Source organism: Mobula birostris, chromosome 21 (genome assembly GCF_030028105.1).
Source record: "Mobula birostris isolate sMobBir1 chromosome 21, sMobBir1.hap1, whole genome shotgun sequence".
NCBI lineage: Eukaryota > Metazoa > Chordata > Chondrichthyes > Myliobatiformes > Myliobatidae > Mobula > Mobula birostris.
In genome coordinates this window covers 24,172,036-24,192,346 of record NC_092390.1, presented here as the reverse complement: position 1 = coordinate 24,192,346, position 20,311 = coordinate 24,172,036, and the positions used below count along the sequence as shown (strand labels likewise).

The 20,311-nt window shown below is 41.2% G+C and overlaps 1 protein-coding gene across 3 annotated transcripts in view; it reads right to left on the bottom strand.

The window, feature by feature from the left end:
- Nucleotides 1–1,199: 1,199 nt before the first annotated feature.
- Nucleotides 1,200–20,311, bottom strand: part of LOC140185675 (catenin alpha-3-like) — a 1,719,142-nt gene continuing 1,700,030 nt past the window's right edge. For all 3 annotated transcript variants that reach the window (XM_072239175.1, XM_072239176.1, XM_072239177.1), the window contains one exon: nt 1,200–7,045. In XM_072239175.1, the coding sequence (XP_072095276.1) occupies nt 6,758–7,045 (288 nt within the window). In that variant the 3' untranslated portion in view covers nt 1,200–6,757. The remainder of the gene's footprint in view (nt 7,046–20,311) is intronic.

The following is a 20,311-nucleotide window of genomic DNA, read 5'->3' as shown; positions in this document are numbered from 1 at the left end:
AGCAACACACATCAGAGTTGCTGGCAAACACAGCAGGCAGCATCTCTAAGAAGAGTATAATATTACTGTCGCTTTATAAATGATTGGCGGTGGCAGGGATTTCAGCCTGGGAGAAGAAATTGTTTCCCATTCTAACATTTCTTGACCTAAGGCTGATGGTAGGGGGTCAGAGAAATTGTGGGCTGGGTAAGAGGGAACCTTTACAATGCTAAGTGCCCTGCACACACCGGCCACTGATCCTGTATATTCATGGTGCTAATACCTGGTCGTAGGTAGCAGTCTTCCTGAACATCTTCCAGTCTGTGTTTTCAATACAGTATCTGTGTGTGCATCATTTCTCTTAATGTGTGTAGACGTGTGTGAGTGTATGTAGACGTGTGTGTGTGAGTGTGTAGATGTGTGTGTGTGTGAGAGTATGTAGACATGTCTGTGTGTGATGTGTGAGTGTGGGTGTATGTAAACATGTGTGTGGGTGTGTGTGTAGACATGAGTGTAGATGTCTGTGAGTGTGAGTGTATGTAAACATGTGTGTGGGTGTAGGTGTGTGTGTGTGTGTGTGTGTGTGTGTGTGTGTGTGTGTGTGTGTTTTATCTTTTTACATACATGTCATTTTGTCCATCAACCATTTTAAAGTTGCTATTCATCTATAAAGCTATAATATTGAATACTTATACTATTTCAATGCAACCTCCATAGTATTTATCAATCGAACAGCCATTATTTGCATGACACCAGACAAATTCAGTATCAATAACATAGATCAGCAAGCAGAAAATCAGAGAAAACACACTGTAGATTATCCCCAAAACTGGACCTCGTTGCTTGCTTTTGATGCCAAAAGTGTATGGCTGGCTTGCAACTTAATTAAGGAATGAAAGACTGAATTTGGGAATGGAAAACTTTGCTATTGGCTCAGCATTCATTGTTGAGACAAACGACTTCACTGTGAGTCCTCTACTGGACAGATATAACGGGAGAGTGAGGGGAAACTCATGTCAGATGGAGTAGCAGCAAAAGGAACAGTGAGGTGTTGGCTGCCTTACTGGACCATGTGAATGGTTTGAAACACAATCATTGTGAGGACAAATAGTAACACTAACTGAGGGATATTGCGACAATCCACCTGAATGTTGAGGAACGCTTGAGCACAGGAACTGAAAGGTAAAATAAATAAACAGAACAAGTTTATAATTCATCTGCTTTTATTGCTATTTTAAATAACCTGAAGCTGAAAACTGCAGGAAGCACTCAGAAAATAAACCCATACATTTGCCATTTGTTGATTTCAAGATTTAGCACATTCTATTGATGACAGCTTTGACAAACAGTAACCTTGCTTTTTCACTTATTGCATAGTTCGAATTTTAAAGTGGCTCCTACAATAAAATGAACCATACCTTTACTCCTTATTCAATATGCTGATATTGTAAATGATATAATTTCTATTGCAGTCTGTTAATTAACCACAATCTTTAACAAAGAAACAAGGCAGTTGACAGTTAACAGTATTACAGGGAAGTTACTGGCATGTTTAGAGCATTGGCTGATTGGTAGGAGGCAGCGAGTGGGAATAAAAAGATCCTTTTCTGGTTGGCTGCCAGTGACTAGTGGTGTTCCTCAGGGATCAGTGTTGGAACCACTTCTTTTTATGCTGTACATCAATGATTTAGATGATGGAATAGTTGGCTTTGTTGCCAAATTTGCAGATGATATGAAGATTGATGGAGAGGCAGGTAGTGTTGAGGAAACAGGTAGGATGCAGAAGGACTTAGACCGATTAGGAGAATGGGCAAGAGAGTGGCAAATGAAATACAATGTTGAAAAATGCACATTCACTTTGGTAGAAGAAATAAGTCTGCAGATTGTTTTCTAAATGGGGAGAAAATCCAAAAATCTGAGATGCAAAGGATAACTTGCAAGTTGAGTCAGTGGTGAGGAGGACAAATGCAATGTTAGCATTCATTTCAAGAGGTCTAGAATACAAGAGTAAGAATGTGATGCTGAGGCTCTATAAGGCACTGGAGTATTGTGAACAATTTCAGAAAAGATGTGCTGGCATTGGAGAGGATTCAAAGGAGGTTCACAAGGATAATTCCAGGGATGGAAGGGTTATCGTACAAGGAATGTTTGATGGCTCTGGGACTGTACTCACTGGAATTCAGAAAGATAAGGGCAGGAGGGTTCTCATTGAAACCTTTTGAATGTTGAAAGAGTAGATATGGAAAGGCCATTTTCCATGGTGGGGGAGTCTCGGACAAGAAGGCACAGCCTTAGGATAGAGGGGAGTCCACCTAAAACAGAGATGCAGAGAAATTTGTTTAGCCAGAGCATGGTGAATTTATTACAGAGGCAGCTGTGGAGGCCAGGTTGTTGGTTGTATTTAAGGCAGAGCTTGATAAGTTGTTGATTGGACACAGCATCAAAGATTACGAGGAGAAGGCTGGGGAGTGGGGCTGAGGAGGGGAGAAAAGGGTCAACCATGATTGAATGGCGGTGCAGACTCGATGGCCCAAATGGCCTATTTCTACTCCTATGTCTTGTGGTCTTATTCCTGAAGATTATAAAGCATAGCTAGGGCCCTACATTAGTGTCATCAAAATTAACAAGTTTAGTAACTGAATGGGGTCATTCAGGCCCCTTGACAATCTTGTTCTGGGTGGAACAATTGGCTGATTCGATCATCATTGATATGTGTGCATACTGTAGTAGAGTGGTCCCCAACCTCTAGGTCGCGGACCGATACCGGGCACTCAGCACATCTTTAAGAAAAAAGCCGAAATAAACAAGCTAATTAATTAAGTGCCGCCCGGCATGTAAATGTCGGTCCAGATCAGAGGTGATTGCCGATTTCTGGGCTGACATTTACGTGCCACGTGGCACCTAATTAATTAGTTTGTTTATTTCGGCTTTTTTCTTAAAGATGTGCTGGGTGCGTCCCGGCTACCACTGCACCACTGCATGCTTCGCGGCCCGGTATCAGTCCGCGGCCCAGAGGTTGGGGACAACTGCTGTAGTACACCATTAAACTGTCTTTGCTTTGTAACTGTAACTCACATATGAACTTAAACTCTTTCAGCTCAAAATTTACAAACATTATGGTGTCCTGATGCAGGGTTTTAACTCAAAATGTCAATTCACACTTTATGCCTCTATAGATGTTGTTTGATCCACTGAATTCTTCCATTATTCTGCTTCTTGTTCCACATTCCAGCAACTGGGGATTCTTCTGTCCTCCAGCATTTCAAACTTAGTTTATGCAAACTTCCCCATATGTTATTCCTTTCAAAATTCAATGTCATTTTGGTGAATCGGTGCTTCATTTCTTTCAAAGCTAATGTATTCAAGAAAAATATGGCTTTCATAAACACATTTTGGCAAGAAGGATTTATGATTATTGCGATTTGTTCACACTTCAGTACAGTTCTGGGTGCTAATACATTCAGATATATCAACATTTATCCCGAGACTGCAATTGTAAGATTTTTTTTGTCTTTACAATCCACTTTAACAATGATGTTGAATCATCACTGTGTTTATTCTACAGAGGTTGTGTAAGAATGATAGACTCCGTCAGTATATCACAACTAATTTTCAGACTGAGCTCATAAAATGTTCAACCTGAACTCATAAAGTAATGAAATCTGAATGAGGCAAGGGCCCAATAAAATTGTCACATTTTGCATTAATTTTTTTGCTGAGCTGATACATTTTGAATAAAACGGTGATATAGCAGCTTATGTCATAACCTTGTAATTACTGAATAAACTGCCAAAGGAAATAAATGGAAGAATGTAGTATAAGCTGTAATTTCTGCTAAACTGAAAAGTTACATTTAATTCTAATAATCAATTAATTTAATTATCTAAATAAATGTCACAACCTCTTTAAAGAAATTTCTTTTGGTTAGCTGGAACTTAAAATTTTTTATCCGCATTCCTTTCATTTAAAGCTAGAGGAAAATTATTGCTCCCTGTCCAAGGCTCAGTTGCAGCTACTTTGCTTCCACGGGAGTGCAGTAGATCTTGAATGATAATATTGTTGATCTACAGTTTGCAACTGTGTCTTGGGAACGAGAGGAAGGGAGATACTGGAGGGAAATAGAGATGCAAAGGCATGCAGAAAAGAATGTTTGCCTTGCACATTTACTTTTGAAATACTGGCAGGATGATTTCAACCAGTAACTTGATTAAATTTCCACTTGTATTTTCCTGCACGACTGTTGTGAGGATTTTGTTTGCAACCCAACTGACGCATAATTGTAAACTAATAGTTAAGGTTTGGTCAGATAAATCTTCCTATTAGAATTATTAACTCTTAAGGACTAAGGAGGAATTGCAAGAGAAGGGATGGATTTATAATAAAATCATTACACTGCTGAATCATATATTTTGCCATTTCATTGAATTATAATCTGTGGTAATGTCTGAAAATCATGCTAACATACTATTAGTTCTTTGAAGATTTAATACTATTGTTTTACAGCACTTTACCTTTGGAACTCAAGAAATTAGTGCATAATGCTCGTGATAAATTCCATTCTTTCAAACTTGGTCTTACAGCTATTGTCATTAAGGAAATACAATATATCTCGTTAATATATTAATTGTATAACAGGCAAATCTACAAAGTGCTGTGATGTATGCATTTAGAACAGAGCAGTTATTAACAACAATACCAAATTTATTCTCTATATTTTTTAAATTATCTCCTACTTTGAGTAGAGGATTGAAAGATGAGTTACGCTGTGCAGTATCAGCCACACAGATCATTCGTTCTCCATGATTCAGTACCTGTAATAAATTATGTGGAGCAATATATATTTTTAATGAAATGATAATGCCAGATTGGATTCTGATTTTTAAACTACCAGCAACTTTGATATATTATTTCATTTGTACATTTACTGAGAAACTCAGGATTATAGCTTGAAGTTGTATTATGCATAATCCATTTGTAGAAATGCACTCTGGTGGTGATTCTGTGACTTGTTTTAGACTTTGGTTTAATTGGATTGCAGAGAGTAAACCCTGTGTCAGTGCCCCGAGTTATTGTTAGTTACACTGTAATAGAGTGCTTTGTCTCATTCTGCTGAGGCATTGCTGTTGGTGCCAAGTACTACAATGTCATGGAAGTAACTTTAAGAAATTGCACTTCTAATTTTTAACTTCTGGTTATTAGCTTTACCAGATAGGAGCAAAGAAGGGGAATCCAAATGCTTTTAGTCCAGGCTGGATCTATTCAAATAAAAGGACAAATATTTGTGCAAGACAATGTCACTACATACCAAAATTTCAAAAGAACCCCAGTCAGCATTTCAAACACTTCCTTCGAAACAGCACGAATTGATCAAGACTTTGTTGGTGAACATGATTTCTCCAGTGAGTAAGGGACAGGAAATGGGATGGCGATTATTGAAGGTTTTAAAAGCTAAAGTGAAAAGTGATTAACTTTTCAAATTGTTATTGTATAACTTACCTGTAATATTCCATTCAACATTGTCCCCTATGCATTTTAATGATGTGAATGGTGGATAATTGAGTGCTTCATAGGAGGAGTAGTGAAGGTAGAACCCTACGGTCCCTGCACTCTGATATCCATATCTATGCACGGTGATGTAAAAGTTAGGAAAGCTCTGCAAGCTGTTCTGTGTTCTGTGATTCTAAGATATTGGCATGCCTGAGATCCTACTTCTGCAGATCTCCACTCAGAGTCCAGCAGCAAAGTCCAGTCAAGCAGAGCAGCCAGATAAACTTCTCATCTGGCCCCTCAGTTTTACCCTGGCCAAGGTGGATGTAGCATAATTCCCTTCACTACAATGGGGTTTAACCTGAATTTAAGTTCTTTTTTTAACTTCATGCTTTCAGTTTAGTTTATATAGGTTATATATATTTTAACTAAATTCACTTCCACAATTTTACCTATTTCTAAAATATTCTCCACATTATTTTGATCCTTTCAAACCGCTTTTGACTGTGATCAGAGGATAGGACCTTGCATCTGTTACTCGAGGTCTGAATGCCACTCCTGTATCACTCCATTTATCAGGATGGTTATGACAGTTCAATTTATACTGTGAATTTACAGACACTTGGAGCTCTGTGGGGAATTAGGACAGAGGGGCCCACATGGAGGAGAAACCCGGTTAAAGTTCCTCTGGATGAATGCTGTTTCTCTGATGCTAGTTCCAAGTAATGTTTTGTCAGGATGGTGAATTACACTTTATAGTGTTTCCTTAAAACAAATAGTATATGCGTGGAGCCTACCAACTAAAGTTAATTTCATTTTATCAGGATACACATGGTTGCTACATTACATTAGATCCTTTTACACAATGCTTGGGACAGCTGAAGATATACCTAGTGATGATCTCCATATGCTACACGTCTATTTCAGTAGAATTCCACATTCTGCCCATCCGTGCAGCTATAGCCTGAATTTTAACTAGACTGACAGTTGATAGTTACCCTTGCCCTGGAAGGAGTTGCATTGTGAATTATGTTCTCCTGTACTTAGTGAGTGTGGAAGCGGGGAACCACAAACTCCACTTCCCTTGGGGTTATCTCACTTCCTGACAGATTGTGTAATAGACTTATTGACAGAGATTGGTTCTCCAAACCCTTCACCTTTACACCAGGACTATCAGGGTGAGGGTAAATGAAACGGGCATGGTCTTTTAACGACTATTTATTCTATAAACCTATTTGGCAAGCTTCAAAAACACAATTGAACAAGCAATTCACCCAAATGTATTGTGGTTTTAGGGAGTGTTTCTTCCTCTGAATTCACTCATAGCTCGAACAGGGTGAATCTTCTTCTTGGTCGAACCTTTCTGCACCACGGCTCTCAGATCCCCAGGCTTCTCACACTTGACCAAAGCTTTCTTCTCTGGAGCCTTCATTCTCCACATGACGACAGAGTGAAGCGCTCCTGAGGGGCTCTGCAACCTGATGATCTTGGTTGATGCGATGTACGACATCTTCACCGTGTCCACCACCGTATTCATCAGATTCTTGGCAGCCAAAATGAGGGAAGTAATACTGTCCAACTGTTGAAAGAGAATCCAAGCCCCAGTGAGTGGTTTCGAGCCACCTTTCACACAGTCCCCTTCAGTGATTTAAAAACAGAACTGCACCCAATAATGTTTTTTTTGGCATTCATTGGACATTCCAGTTGACACAAGGGAGGAACAGAGGCAGGGAAAGCTATTTCATGAGGTGCAACAACGCAAAAGCAATGAATGGAGATTGATCAGACTAAAACAAACTGGGCAACCTGGGAGAGAAGTGGCAGAGGACTGACACGATCACAAAAACAAATAAAAAAAACTGGATGTTGAAAGAATGAAATATTTACTGAAAACCTTGGAGTTACTCTCTCAGTAAAGGCAGCATCTGTACAGAGAGAATTAGTGTTTAATAGCTCTAATTTTCTGGCTGGTCCCTGATCTCCAGCCCAAGTCCCCATATTGGAGGGTCTGGATAAAGTGGATGTGGAGAGGATGTTTCCGATAGTGGGGAAGTCTAGGACCAGAGGGCACAGTCTCAGAGTACAGGGCTGTCCGTTTAAGACAGAGAGGAGAAGGAACGTGATGAATCTGTGGAATTCATCACCACAGACCTCTGCGGAGGTCAGGTCATTGGGTATATTTAAAATAGAGGTTGATAAGTTCTTGATTAGTAAGGGACACAAAGGTTATGAGGAGAAGGCAGGAGAATGAGGTTGAGAGGGAAAACTAAACCGTCATGATGGAATGGCAGAGCAGACTCAATGGCCAAATGACCTAATTCAGTTCCTATGTCTTATGGTCCCTTTCTGACACACCCTAGTGAAATCTTAGTGTACAAAGCCACATACAGCGGGAGAGGCATCTGTACATAAATCCTATCATGTTTGTCTGTGCACATGTCTGCATGAGTGTGATTGTGTGTGTGTGTGTGTGTGTGTGTGTGTGTGTGTTAATAGTCTCACTTATACATTTGCCTAAGATCTTCTACAGCTGCTTAAGTCACATTGCCAGCTCCCTCACTGGAAGTACTGGGGTGTTGTCGGAATTTTGCTGTCTGCCACCGACAGGGTGAAAGTGCAAAATCCATGCAATGGTCAAGCTCAGGACAGAACAGGGCCCCTGGAGATATGAGGCAGGGACATTAACCAGTCCACCATACATACTGCAACAGAGCCTGGTCTTTGTACTGCACTCGGGACGGTCTTATAGCCAGAACTGACCATGAAATAGGTAATGGTTCAGTGATTTAAACATCGGCATAGTGGATCACAGGCAATATTAAATGTACTACCTGGCGCACCAGATGCAACATGGTGAGCTTGCCTCATATACAAAGAACTCTCAGATAATTTGCAACATTAACCAGCAAAATGGTCGTCTTTGCTCATTCAGAAAATAAAACTTCGAACATTACAGCACGGTACAGGCCCTTCAGCCGTGATGTTGTGCCGACCTTGTATCCTACTCTAAGATCAAACTCACCCTTCCTTCCTGCAGAGCCCTCCATTTTTATATCATCCATGTGTCTCGCTTAGAGTTTCTTAAATGGCCCTAATGTATCTGCCTCTACCACCACTCCTGGCAGGGTGTTTCACACACATATCACTCTCTGCGTATCCCTACTACACTTTCCTCCAATCACCTTAAAATTTCAAGAATCAAATTTATTCCGCTTATACACTTACATGTGTTAGAAATTTGCTGTGGTGTGTTGGTGCAACATGCAACAAACAACAACATTCAGCAATTATAAAAAGTAAGGAATTATATAAAAATAAAGTAAAATGTTAAAGTACAGATGTGGAATAAAATGTACAAAAATATAGTGAATGACGTTTATTTTGACCATCGGTTAATCGGGGCAGATACTTATTTGGGACAACTCTTAAAGAACAAAAACTAACTGAAAAAATAGCCAGGATTCCCTTCAGTTATTTGGGACAATATGCCACTTAATTGGGACAGGAGACTTGCGGAACAGTTTCTAACTAGCATGAGTCGCATGCACTTGCGTTGCCATTAGACACCACACTCTGCTTCGAGCGAACAGTTGTTAAACAACATCAGTTGTTTATTTTTGTGTTCAAAAAGCAGCAATTCTTGCCACTGATAGTTGGTGATAAATAAGCAGTAAGACAATTCAGAATTGTTTTGCTCACTGTGGTTTCAAGCATTCAAGCTTGGAGATGCCAGAATCAGCTGAGAGTGAAAATGAAACATTTTCACTACTTCAACAAGTTAGAAGCTACAAAGAATTTGAAGGTATCGCCAGTCATCTTGAATGTTCCAATGAAAAAGAAGACTTGGAGGATTCAGTCATTGACAACATTGTATGAAGGTAGTCCATCATCTGTACTAGGTACCTGTGCTGAATTTGCTCATTTAAGACCATAAGATATAGGAGCAGGATTAGGCCATTTGGCCCATTGAGTCTGCTCCACCATTTCATCATGGCTGATCCATTTTCCTCTCATCCCTAATCTTCTGCCTTCTTCCTGTATCCCTCCATGCCCTGAATAATCAAGAATCTATCAACTTCTGCCTTAAATATACGTAAAGGTTTGGCCTCCATAACTGGCTGTGAAAACAAATTCCACAGTTTCACTATTCTCAAGCAAAAGATATTCCTCCTCATCTTTGTTCTAAAAGGACACCCCTCTATTCTGAGGTTGTGTCCTCTGGTCTTAGACTCTCCCACCATAGGAGACATCCTCTCCACATCCATTCTATCAAGGTCTTTCACCATTTGATAGGTTTCAATGAGGACACCCCTCATTCTTCTGAATTCTAATGAATACAGGCCCAGAGCCATCAAACACTCTTCATATGATAAGCCATTCAATCCTGGAATCATTTTCGTGAACCTCCTTTGACCCTCTCCAATGTCAGCACATCCTTTCTAAGATAAGGGGCCCAAAATTTTACAGTCAAAAGAATGTGATGAGCATGAATTCCTCTGTCGATAAGCATTGGGAACTAATATAAAATTTCATAATACTGTAGTAGTGTTGGTGATGTTATAATTTGTTCTGTATTTCATTTAAACACAGAATTTGATACTCAATTTGACTTTTTTATAACTTTTTTATCTACAGGTTGAATACCCCTTATCTGAAATGCTTCAAGCCAGAAGTGTTTCGGATTTTGGAATACGTAATGAGATACGAAATGGGGGAGATCTTAAATAAGTTTTTTGCATCTGTATTTACTAAGGAAACTGGCATGAAGTCTATGGAATTAAGGGAAACAAGTAGTGAGATCATGGAAACTGTGCAGATTGAAAAGGAGGAGGTGCTTGCTGTCTTGAGGAAAATTAAAGTGGATAAATCCCCGGGACCTGACAGGGTGTTCCCTCGGACCTTGAAGGAGACTAGTGTTGAAATTGCAGGGGCCCTGGCAGAAATATTTAAAATGTCACTGTCTATAGGTGAGGTGCCGGAGGATTGGAGAGTGGCTCATGTTGTTCCATTGTTTAAAAAAGGATCAAAAAGTAATCTGGGAAATTATAGGCCAGTAAGTTTAATGTCGGTAGTAGGTAAGTTATTAGAGGGAGTACTAAGCGACAGAATCTACAAGCATTTGGATAGGCAGGGACTTATTAGGGAGAGTCAACATGGCTTTGTGCGTGGTAGGTCATGTTTGACCAATCTATTGGAGATTTTTGAGGAGGTTACCAGGAAAGTGGATGAAGGGAAGGCAGTGGATATTGTCTACATGGACTTCAGTAAGGCGTTTGACAAGGTCCCGCTTGGGAGGTTAATTAGGAAAATTCAGTCGTTAGGTATACATGGAGAGGTGGTAAATTGAATTAGACATTAGCTCAATGGAAGAAGCCAAAGGGTGGTAGTAGAGGGTTGCTTCTCAGAGTGGAGGCCTGTGACTAGTGGTGTGCCACAGGGATCAATGCTGGGTCCATTGTTATTTGTCATCTATATCAATGATCTGGATGATAATGTGGTAAATTGGATCAGCAAATTTGCTGATGATACAAAGATTGGAGGTGTAGTAGACAGTGAGGAAGGTTTTCAGAGCCTGCAGAGGGACTTGGACCAGCTGGAAAAATGGGCTGAAAAATGGCAGACGGAGTTTAATACAGACAAGTGTGAGGTATTGCACATTGGAAGGACAAACCAAGGTAGAATATACAGGGTTAATGGTAAGGCACTGAGGAGTGCAGTAGAACAGAGGTATCTGGGAATACAGATACAAAATTCTCTAAAAGTGGTGTCACAGGTAGATAGGGTCATAAAGAGAGCTTTTGGTACATTGGCCTTTATTAATCAAAGTATTGAGTATAAGAGCTGGAATGTTATGATGAGGTTGTATAAGGCATTGGTGAGGCCGAATCTGGAGTATTGTGTTCAGCTTTGGTCACCAAATTACAGGAAGGATATTAATAAGGTTGAAAGAGTGCAGAGAACGTTTACAAGGATGTTGCCGGGACTTGAGAAACTCAGTTACAGAGAAAGGTTGAATAGGTTAGGACTTTATTCCCTGGAGCGTAGAAGAATGAGGGGAGATTTGATAGAGGTATATAAAATTATGATGGGTATAGATAGAGTGAATGCAAGCAGACTTTTTCCACTGAGGCAAGGGGAGAGAAAAAACAGAGGACATGGGTTAAGAGTGAGGGGGGAAAAGTTTAAAGGGAACATTAGAGGGGGCTTCTTCACACAGAAGGTAGTGGGAGTATGGAAAGAGCTGCCAGACGAGTTGGTAAATGCGGGTTCTTTTTTAACATTTAAGAATAAATTGGACAGATACATGGATGGGAGATGTATGGAGGTATATGGTCCGTGTGCAGGTCAGTGGGACTAGGCAGAAAATAGTTCGGCACAGCTAAGAAGGGCCAAAAGGCCTGTTTCTGTGCTGTAGTTTTTCTATGGTTTTCTATAGCTTAGAATCGCTATCATTTCCAACTCTGAATTTATGTGCTATTAGTAAGCAGTCTTTGTCTTATACTTGTTCATTACATATATGTACTTCACAGTAAAAACTATTACATATCATTAATATCATGTAAATATAATGTTTGCAGGGTAACAAAAACAGCACAGGAGCATCGGGAGAATACCTGAATCAGCTGTAAGCAATGGCAGGCTTTCAGTTTCCAACTATGCTGCCGTGTTTTGATTAAAATATTACAATATTTGTATTTAACTTTTAGGTTTTATGTAAGATCTAAAAACAATCAGCACTGAAGACTTGTTCTGGGGTTAGACTTTCATCAGCGACACTTTAAAAAATGTAATACCATTATGTAATGCATAAGAATAATCAGGATCGTAGACTTGTTCTGGTGCAAGATTTTTGTGATCAGCAGACACTTTAAAAATTAATGCCATGCTTTTTCTCGAATTTCTGCAATCAGCCTGCTGAATATTCACAATTACCTTCCATTTTCAGTTCATCGTGATAGATCTTTGCTTGTTTCATGACCAGCATGCAATTAAGCAGCATATGTTCACTCTGATGCTAACGATACATGATCGAGATCTTCATTTTTTGCTTAATGCAATTTTATCCCCATTTTTTATTACATATGTGAGGCCACTTCTCAGAACTCTCTATGGTGCGAAGAGACCTGCGCATTGCTTGGTAACCTACACAGAGTCTAGCAGAGTTTTCCATTTGGGACGTCGTGTCAGGGCTCAAAAAAAAAGGGATTTTGGAGGCTTTTGTATTTTGGAATTTTGGATAAGGGGTACTCAACCTGTATTTCCACGAAACTTTGGGTAATTGGGGCAGCCGCATAATAGGGTCAAAATGAATTGTTCCTGATTTGTCACAATTAATCAGAATTCACTGTATATAAACACCAGCATGCATTTACAAAGAAAACAGCAAAATAAAACATGGTTGAAAGTGTTTACAGTACAGTGCAGTTACCAGGGTAGAGAGGGGTGGTTGGAGTGACTAACTAGAATGCTTGACCAGATTAACTGCCTGGAGGAAGAAACTTTTAAGATGGCCTGATCTTTCATTTTGTGCACTATAGTGCTTTCCAGGAGGAAGCTTTAGTTTTTGCATTTTGTGAGGGGATACTGGACCAAACAGGCTGTTTTGGCTGATGTGAGGATCTGTCTAAGATGGTGGTGTGGAATAGCAGCAGTATGTTCAGTATACTGAAGCTTCTTGGTAATAAAGATGATGTGGTTCTCTGACATTAAGTCCTCAAGTACTGTGCATGGTTCTATCTACGCATTTATCTATTAGAAGCCAGAATTAAAATATAAAGTTGAGAATCTAACAATTTTCTACTAAAAATGTAAATGAATTGATGGAAAGATTGTGACTTAGGGGAAAAAGATGTAAGCAACTATTTGGGGCCAGAGCCGGAATTAATTTCTTCATTATATGCTAATTGGTAATCTGAAAAGCAACAGAAATGTTTTACTGTAAGAATTAATGAGCAGTGTACTTGGCAAACTATTACAACCCAGGCAAAGTTAAAACCCAGGAATATGCGGACATAGAAACAGGACAAATGTTTGCCCTTTGGTAAAACTGGATGAGTCATAGAAATATTATTAAAATCAGCATCCTCATTAAGACATTGATTTTTATAATTAAGAACAAAAAAATGCAATAAATTACAGGCCCACAGATTATCTGATGAATTGGATCACCCAACTATGATCAGACCATCACCACACAGCTCACGTACCCTCTCCACTGAACACCGAATGATTAAAGACATGACCAGCATCTCAGGTATCTTCCTGTTTCCGTGGGCTTGGTGTAAAACCAGGAGAGAGGACCTAACCGGGCACCGCTAGATTTGGATATAATTTGGAGATATGTAGTTTGATGGTTGATGGTTGGGTTGAGTTGTTCTCTGACCTTGGCAATTGTCTTGCAAATGTTTCGTTACAGTGCGTGGAGACATTCTCAGTGATTGACTACAACAGCAGTTATTGACAATGGCGCACTGACCATGTCTCCTCGCATGGTGAAGCTACATTTGCAAGTAAAATGCCAGGATCACAGAAGACTCAACTCATTCATCTGCCAGAGTTCTCCTGGCGTTATGCTGATGCAACGCTGGGGCATTCAGGAGTACACAGTGGGAAATCTGCACGTGACTGTGTGGTTAAAGTGGCCAGGGAGATCGCGGTGTGCATTAGCTCTCATTGTCAAAAATAAATTGGATCAGAGGCACTGATGAGTCCAAAACATCATCTACATGTTCTGCTGTCTGGCCAATGTCACCTTCATACAGGTCTGCCTCACTGAATCATAGCATGATTGACATCAGGGTTGTCCTGGTGACAGCATGGCCTGAATTTTGAAAACAAGGCAACCCCGTCATTAAACTATCTAGAGGCCACCTCTGAGAGCAAACAGTACCCAGTCCTTTCTACTCTCAGACCATAGAAGAGGCCTTCCTTCCAGCCACAATTCTTGCTCACTAAGTAAAGCTTTGTGTACCGCTGCAACTGTGTTATTTGAGGGAGGGTTTTTAATGCATGTGAGTCGGAAATCAGATTAGTCAGATTGAGATGGGATGGGGGAGGCTCAGGAGAGAAAATAAGGGGAATGTTGCAAAGGCTCACCAACTGATTTCTGGTGTGAGGGCATTGTCATCTGAAAGACTGAGCCATCAGGAACTGCATTGCTGGAGGTTAAAAGAGTAGGTGGTGACCTCATTGAAACAAATGGTGCTCTCAGGAACTTTCTGTCCCAGTCAGCTGTGGATGCTCAATGGTTGAACTTGTTCAGGACTGAGAACACTAGACTGGACATATGGTGACTGATCAGACTGACTGAGTGAATGCAAAAGGCCGGTCATAATCTTTCTGAACGGTGAGACGGGCTCAAAGACACAACTGGTCTGCTACTTTTTGAAGTTCTCGTGTTCTTACTCAGTTTCAGTGAAGACAGTAAGGTTATTATTTATCATTAGGCGACACAGTGCGGAGCTGGCCCTTCTGCTCACTGGGGCTGTGGCGCTCCAGCAACCCGCGACAAACCCGATTAACCCAACCTAGTCATGGGATAATTTACAACAACCAATCAACCTAGCAGCTACGCCTTTGGACTGTGGGAGGAAACTGAAGAACCTGGTGAAGTCCTACTCATCCCACGGGGAGGTCGTACTGAAACTCCTTACAGACCAGTGCCAGAATTGAACTCTGAACTCTGCAACGCCCCGAGCTGGAAATCCCGTCTCACTAACCACTACGCTACCCTCTATCGTAACCAATACTTACCCTTCTTTGGTATCACTAAAACAGGTCACCTATTCATTTCTAAGATACTTTGAGAGATGTTGCTGAGTATAGGGTGGGTGCTGCATTTCTGACAGTCCTATAGCACATTGAGAAGGCTTGCATTCCTTAAAGTCACCAGATAAATTCAGCCCTACAACAAGACACACCTCCTCAGTTCTCCTGTGGTGTGTCCTCTTGTAGGTATGAATTCAACACATTCCTGCTGAGTTACCAAGATGTAGAAAACAATTTATTCTGAGACTTTTACACGGGTAATTCAACATGGTTGAGATTGTTATGTTTATGCCCGAAAAGTGTGAGGTGATCCATTTAGAAGGTCAAATATGAAGGCAGAATACAAGGTTTCTCCAGCATTTTGTGTGTTACTCGGATTTCCAGCACCTACAGATTTTCTCTTGTTTGTGATACAGGGTTAAACACAGGATTCTTGGCAGTGTTGAGGTACAGAGGGATCTTGGGGTCGATATCCATAAATCCCCCAAAGTTGCAAAGCAAGTTGATTATGATGCCTTCCTTTGTGGTGGGATTGAAATCAAGAGCTGTGAAGTAATGTTGCAGCTCTATAAAACTCTGGTTAGACCAGACTTGGAGTATTGTGTTCAGTTCCGTTCACCTCATTATGGGAAGGATGTGGAAGCCTTACAGAGAGTGCAGAGGAGATTTACCAGAATGCTGCCTGCGTTAGAGAACATATCCTATGAGGAAAGGAAGAGCTTTTCTCTTCAGAGTGAGGGAGGGTCAGAGAAGACTTGCTAGAAATGTATAAGTTGATAGGAGGCATAGATTGGACTGCCAGTGGCTTTTTCTCAGGGTGGCAATGGCTGAGATGAGTGTGCACAATTTTAAGGTGATTCGAGTAAAATATAGGGTAGATGTCAGAGTTAGGGTTTTTACACAGTGAGTGGTATGTGCAGCAAACACACTGCCAGGGGTGGTGGTTGAGGCAGATATACCAAGGACATAGAAGAGACTGTTCGATAGGCACATGGATAAATGAAAGAGGGAAGGGTTAGATTGGTTTTGGGGCTGGTTAAAAGATCAGCACAATATCATGGTCCGAAGGACCTGTACTTTTCTATGTTCTATGTTTGAATTTGCCATTTTCCACAGCACTGCATTGCTAATGGAACTATGGTCTATGTAATGAGAATTGATTTCCATATCATATCACTCTTATTGATGGGAACCAGTGGAGGTAGTTTTCACCTTCAGTGTTAAGGAGTTCATGTTCTCTCCCTCCCTGCTTCCATGATTGAATGTATGGCTTCTGTTATGGCAATACATCCATAATTTGTCATTTTATAAGGATAGTCAATTTAAAATAAACTCCCAGTACCAATCAGAAACAGAATGGAACATTGCTAGATTTACAAATTCACAACACAAATGAACAATCTTCATTGAAAACAATTCTACTCCTTGCCACAATGTTGTTTGTTTTATTAATACATGACAATGGCATTGTTACACTTTGTTAGCTACTAACTCCCTCTCATTTGCACGTTGTCACAAGTTAGATGGTTGGGTGGAAATTATTCCCGTGAAATCGTTACTCCACATAAAAGATGCCAATGAGTATTTTACTGTCTTATTTGTTGGAACTTGATCCTACATTAGTTTCTCATCCTTCCCTTCACTAACACAGCACTTTTCAAACAACAGCTGCTTTTTAGACATCTAATGAAGGCCTTAAGATTGGTTCTGGGTTCCAGTCAATTTCTAGGATTTTTGTTCTTGCTTTCTGTCACACATGCTTTGATCTCCAGGCATTTCTGTAAATGAGATGTGGGAAATACTTGAGAAAAAGCCTGGACCAGAAATACAGCAAGCAACCTTGGAGCAGAACGCAGCTAGCGTTATTGGTAATGGTGTGTTCCAAAGCACTGTCTTGACAGCATTGTCCTTCCAAACTCACGGCCAAAGTCCATAATTAAAATCCACAATGTGTCCGAAAGGCATATTTTGTCACAATGGCGGAGCATTGGGAGCAAGGGTGGACCCAAATGCAAGACACATCTTGTGAGGTTACTTAGATTTAGGTTATTGTTCAATACCAGGAGAGCAAGGCAGGAGCAGGAAATAGCGAACTGGACAAGGACTCAGGACTACGACTAGGCTGGGACCAAGGGTCTGGGCTTGGACTCGGAATCGGCTCCCAGAACTACAGGAGACATGAAGAGGCTAGGGTATGGACTCCGAGCCAGAGACTGGGCAAGGACCCAGTACCTGGGTCTTGCCTCGGGTTTGGACCCCAGAATCAGGCAAGGACATGACATGGGCTAGGGAGAGGAGGAACATGGGAACACAGAGCCTCGGTCTTGGGAGAGCAGGTACATGGAACCATGGAAACATACACAGAACACAGAGTCCGGACCCATCCTTGGGTATAGGACATAGGGCCGGGACTCACACACAGAACAGAGAGCTGGGACCCCTCCTTGGGTACAGGACATAGGGCCGGGACTCATGACCCTCAGCGAGGCAACGGCAAGACAGCCTGACCTACCCCACGGAGGCGAGGACAAGACACGGCAAGACCAACACGAATGAACACCAAACAGTACCTATCTAGCTCCAGTGATGGAACTAGACCGAAGTGCAGGCGGGGGCTGCAGACGAGGGCTAGAGGTGAGAGGGGCAGAGAAGGGATTCAGACAAGGGGGTAGGACAGGAATCACAGACTGTCAGGGCCAGGACTTGACTCAGAACTGGGAAGCCGCCAGGGCCAGGACTTGACTTGGTGCTTGAATGCCGCCAGGACCAGGACTTGACTTGGTGCTTGAATGCCGCCAGGGCCAGGACTTGACTTGATGTTTGAATGCCGCCAGGGACAGGACTTGACTTGGTGCTTGAATACCACTGGAGCCAGGACTTGACTTGGAACTTGAATGCCCCCGGAGCCAGGACTTGACTTGGAGCCTCCGGGTAGTGGTGAGCTCTCGACTCAAGCCAGAAACAGTAGACAGTGGTTCTTGATTCCCTCCGGTGGGTTAACTGACAGACCCACTTTGATGAGGAAACTTTGCAGGCTCGCTTCAGCGAAGTAACTGGACTGGGTTGCTCCAGTGAGGAAGGGCGAATTACTGGCACTCGCTTCGGCAGAGATTAAACTTGCTCCGGCCAGATGACATTGGCACGCCGTGATTTTGCAGACGCTCCTGCGCCGAACGGCTGAAAGCTGGAGACTATAAACTACCGGTTCAGCTGAGCGTTAATTGCCTCTAATCAACAAAGTCGAGGGACACGGGAAAACAGGGAATCAACGGTCCGGATTATAACATAAACAAGGTAAATTTAAAGGGACCCCGATCCGGACCATGGCATATTTATATTGCAAAACTATGGTACTAGCATTAATTGTCTCTGAGTTTGGTGTACAGAACTCTTACAATACTGGATATGATTGTGCAGAGGTACTGATTTTGTTTAGCGATTCATGAAAAATAGTGTGAAAGCACTGAATTATGAGCCAGATCTCCCTGTTTGGCTACACTACTAAAAGCCTTTGTGTTAGTGCAATCAGTGTTTCGGGCTGAGACCTTTCACCAATCCCAATGACAGCCCTGAAGAGGGGTCTCGGTCTGAAACGTCGACTGCTTATTCATTTCCACAGATGCTGCCTGACCTGCTGAGTTCCTCCAGCATTTTGTGTGTGTTGCTCTGTATTTACAGCAACTGCAGCCTCGCTTGTGTTCATGTGTTGCTGCACCCACTGACATAAAATGCCAGGTTTAGCAATGCATAACTTACCTAAAAGTAGAAACTTTGATCATTTGTGGGGCAGAGACTCTGATCAAGATACATTGGCTTAATGGTAGGAGACAGGGGATAGGAGTAGAGGGTTATTTTTAAGAATGGAGACCTGTAACCAGTGGTGTACTGTAGGGATTGATGCCAGGCCTTTTATTGTTTGTCATGTCAATGACTGAGAAGGGAATGTATGATGACACTAAAATTGTTTGTGTAGTGGACGGTGAAGAATATCGACTAAGAAATTGGGAAAGAGAATGTCTGATGAAATTTAAGACAGTTAAGTGCAAAGCGATGTACTTTTGGAAGTTAAATTGAGCAAATAATGGTAGGGCCCTGGGAAGTGATGTAGAGACATCTTGGCATACAAGTACATACCTATCTGCAAGTGGCAACACAGGTAGACAGAGTGGTGAAGAAGGCAATTGAAATGCTTATCTTCATCAGCTGAAATATTGGGCAGAGGAGTTGTGATGTCATATTACATTGTAGAAATCACTGGTTAGGTCACAGCTGTTACTGTGCACAGTTCCAGTTACCACAACATAGGAATGACATGATTAATCAGGAGAGGGTGCAGAGAAAAAAAAATACCAGAATAATTCCTGGACTGGAGGACTTGAGTTATAAGGAGACACTGGAAAGACTGGGACCATTTTCTCAGAATATAAGAGGGAGATTGAAAATCAGGCTGAGTGGTGTCACAACAATGTCCTTTTACTCAATGTCAGCAAGACCAAGGAGCTGATTATTGATTTCATGAGGAGGAAACTGGAGGTCTATGAGTCAGTCCTGTTCAAGGGATCAGAGGTGGAGAGGGTCAGCAACTTTGAACTCCTCAGTGTTATTACTTCAGAGACCTGAAACTTTCCTGAACACATTTGACAAACTCTATCCCATCTAGACCTTTTACAGTGTGGGAGTCCCAGTCAATATGTAGAAAATTAAAATCACTTACTATAACAACCTTATGTTTCTTGCAACAGTCTGTGCTCTCTCTAAAAATTTGTTTCTCTAAATTCTGTGGACTGTCAGGTGGTCTGTATTATAACCCCCATTAATGTGGTCATAGCTGTCTAATTAGATTTTTAAAAATTTTTTAGATTATGAGGACACGCAGTCCTCTTTTATTGTCATTTAGTAATGCATGCACTAAGAAATGATACAATGTTCCTCCAGAATGATATCACAGAAACACAAGGCAAATCAAGACTGAAAAACTGACAAAAAACCACATAATTATAACATATAGTTATAACAGTGCAAGCAATACAATAATTTGATAAAGAACAGACCATGGGTACGGTAAAAAAAAAGTCTC